Here is a 3,323-nt window from a genome sequence, read left to right on the forward strand (position 1 = left end):
TGACCTCAAAGTCCCTATGAGGTCAAGAATGATCTTAAATTCCTGATCCTCCTGCCTCCACCTCCCAAGTGCTGGGAATACAGGCATGTACCACCATGCCCAGTTTATGTGGTGCTGGAAATTGAACTCCAGGCTTTGTTCACGTATGGTAGGCAAGCACTCTACAGACTGAGGAGTATACCCAGAACTAGGAGGTGTTTTTATTCAAAGTGCAGCAACTATCTTATTTAGGATGTTCTACTAAATTGTGCAGGACTGTCACTTTTTTCCCATCCTTTACTGAACCTTTATATTTTTAATAAGTGCATTCATCTTTATTACTAGATTTTAGGCCTAAAAACACATTGTTCATGTTTGTGTGTAACAGGACAGCTTGATTTGGATGAAGTTCAGACACACCCATACTATTGTACAGAGGTGGGAGACATCTTCCAGAGCTGGAAGCTGAATACATGCTCCTTGATTCTTGAGGAACATTCCGGAACACATAAACAGGTATTTAACTATGTCTCCTAATTTCATCTTTCGAATGGTGAAGGTCTTGAATCCCACCCACTGATGGGGCTTTGGGGTGGAGAGAAGGGGTTTAAGCTGCTCCCCTAGCCCTGAGTACAGTGAGCAAAGAAGGGGGTCCAACAGAGTGGGGTGGACAAAGGTGCAGTGGGAGTCATAGCCCTTGGTCCACCCCTAGCTCCATTCCAAACCACAGTGTGGGTGTGTCCTGGGAAGTAGAGGTCTGCGTAGTAAAAACAAACCTCTGTTTCCGTAGGCGTCCTCACCATCTCGCTGTGTGACGACTTTCCAGAGTTTTGGGTGCTAGAGTGAAAACCACCTCCTCATTGACTGTAGAGACAAAGTGACAGAAACCGGGAGAGGCTGGGTCGAGCAGTCATTCCAGGTGCTTCACAGTGACAAGAGTCAGCACCACACAGCTGCCTGAGGCTCTCAGAAACGGCAGCAAACCCACTGCAGAGCCACGGGGCTGGTAACTGCAGCCTACCCTGTCCACCCAGCAACCTTGCCGTGGGTCCGAAGACACACAGGAAGTGCCTGGTTCTTGACACTGAGTAAAAGGACAGAGCGTTGGTCCGCAAGGCTCTGAGCTACTTGGGAAGTGAGCCAGGCAGGCACTGTGTGCAGAAGCATACCCTAGGGCGATGGCAGTGGCACTGTTGGAGGAGTGGTGCAAGATAATGAGTGTGAGCGATCAGAAGTCACTGATGGTGACTGGCATACCAGCCGACTGTGGTGAGCCTGAGATCCAGGCAGTCCTTCAGGAGGCGCTCAAGTGTGTGGGCAACTACCGCCTGCTAGGCAAGATATTCCAGAAGCAAGACAACACGAATGCTGTCTTACTAGAACTCGTGGAGGACACAGATATGTCTGTGGTCCCCAGTGAGGTGCAGGGGAAAGGAGGTGTCTGGAAAGTGATCTTTAAGACCCCTAACCAGGACAGTGAGTTTCTCCAGAGATTGAACCTTTTTCTAGAAAAAGAAGGCCAGACCATTGCAGGGATGTTCCGAGCCCTGAAGCAGGAGGGAGTGTCTCCAGCTACCCCAACCTGCACATCCCCTGAGTTACTGGCCCACTTGGTGGGGCAGGCAATGGCTCAAGCTCCAAGGCCTCTGCAGCCTGTGAGGTACTGTAAGTTGCGAGTATTCTCTGGGAACACAGTACCTGCCCCGGAGGAGGAGTCCTTCGAGATCTGGTTGGAACAGGCTACTGAGATAGCCAAAGAGTGGCCCATCCCAGAGGCAGAAAAGAAAAAGTGGATGATGGAGAGCCTCCGCGGCCCTGCCCTGGACCTCATGCACATCGTACAGGGAGACAACCCATCCATCAGTGTGGAAGAGTGTCTGGAAGCCTTTAAGCAGGTGTTTGGGAGCCTGGAGAGCCGTAGGAGCTCGCAGGTAAGATACCTAAAGACCTATCAGCAAGAAGGGGAGAAAATCTCAGCCTACGTGCTCCGGCTGGAAACTCTGCTCCGAAGAGCCGTGGAAAAACGGGCTATTCCCCGAAACATTGCTGACCAGGTACGCCTGGAGCAGGTCATGGCCGGGGCCAACCTCACCAATGTTCTATGGTGCCGGTTACGGGAGCTGAAGGATCAGGGCCCACTACCCACCTTTTTGGAGCTGATGAAGGTGATACGGGAGGAAGAAGAAGAAGAGGCCTACTTTGAACATGAGAGCAGGGAGGAGCCAGGGGAACGAGAGGGCTATGGCCGCTGGGACAATTCGAGGAACAACTGAGAGACACCCCTACTCCTGTCACCCCCTGGTGAGCATAGGGACAGTGCTTGATGAGGCTAATCCTATTACAGTGGAATTTTTCTCTAATACACAGGATTGAAGTCAAGCATTAGAACCAGATATTTTCTTTTTTCTTTTGTTTTGACAGGGTTTCAACTTATAGCCCAGGCTGGCCTTGACTTGCACTTTTCCTGCCTCAGGACTCCCAAGTTGAGTTCTGGGATTAGAGGAGTATACCATCACTAGCACCCCATCTCAACTTTTCTTTCTGAGAAAAAAAAAAATGCCTAGACTCTGAGTAGAGTGGTTTGGTGGACTCTTAAGCAGAGTGTAACTGAATACAAGACTAAAGGAACCCTAACATTCCAAACTAACCAAAACGTAAGAGTTAATCCAGTTGGGTAGGTCCATCACCTGGCTAATGGACTGCCCACCAGGAAGGCAGATTCATCTAACTCCATGCTAAAGACAGGGGAGGAATAATTATCCCCTTAATGAGATCATGTACATTTCCTTCCCAGAATCCCTGCTATCTGTACAGTCACTACAGAGCCACCACAAAACGGAACTTTCACTTTTTCTTTTCTTTTGCCTGGGGCCCAAGCCTAAATAAGCTTTTTCTAGTACTTCGGGCTTTTTCTTCTCTTTAAATATGGCTGCTTGCTAAACCTCTACCTAATTCAAAAAGAAAGAAGGAAGGAAGGAAGGAAAGAAAGAAAGAAAGAAAGAAAGAAAGAAAGAAAGAAAGAGAAAAAGAAAAAGAAAAAAGAAAGAAAGAGAGGAAGGAAGGGAGGGAGGGAGGGAAGAAGGAAGGAAAAAAGGAAGGAAGAAGGAAGAAAGGGAGGGAGGAAGGGAGGGACATGGCTTTCTCTCTTCTTCTCCATGTCCCTCTTCAGGAAGGTTTGATCCCCAGAGAACCAACTCCTACAAGCTGTCATCATACACACCACACACACACACACACACACACACACACACACACACACACTGCTCTAAACCACACCAAATAGACCAATTTTGATTCATACTCTAAAAGAAAGAATTGACCTTATTTTTAAAAAAACAAAAAAC

General features: G+C 48.3%; 1 protein-coding gene across 1 annotated transcript; it reads left to right on the forward strand.

The window, feature by feature from the left end:
* Window positions 1-1,157: 1,157 nt before the first annotated feature.
* Pnma2 (PNMA family member 2) lies at window positions 1,158-2,252 on the forward strand. Its single transcript, XM_035452902.1, has one exon. It carries the CDS (start codon window positions 1,158-1,160, stop codon window positions 2,250-2,252), a length of 1,095 nt encoding a protein of 364 aa, XP_035308793.1.
* The last annotated feature ends 1,071 nt before the right edge of the window (window positions 2,253-3,323 follow it).

Source organism: Cricetulus griseus (assembly GCF_003668045.3).
Source record: "Cricetulus griseus strain 17A/GY chromosome 1 unlocalized genomic scaffold, alternate assembly CriGri-PICRH-1.0 chr1_1, whole genome shotgun sequence".
NCBI classification, from domain to species: Eukaryota; Metazoa; Chordata; class Mammalia; order Rodentia; family Cricetidae; genus Cricetulus; species Cricetulus griseus.

Bases quoted from the DNA above. Each gene is read 5' to 3' on its own strand.
- Pnma2 (XM_035452902.1), top strand. From the start codon at position 1,158: ATGGCAGTGGCACTGTTGGAGGAGTGGTGCAAGATAATGAGTGTGAGC.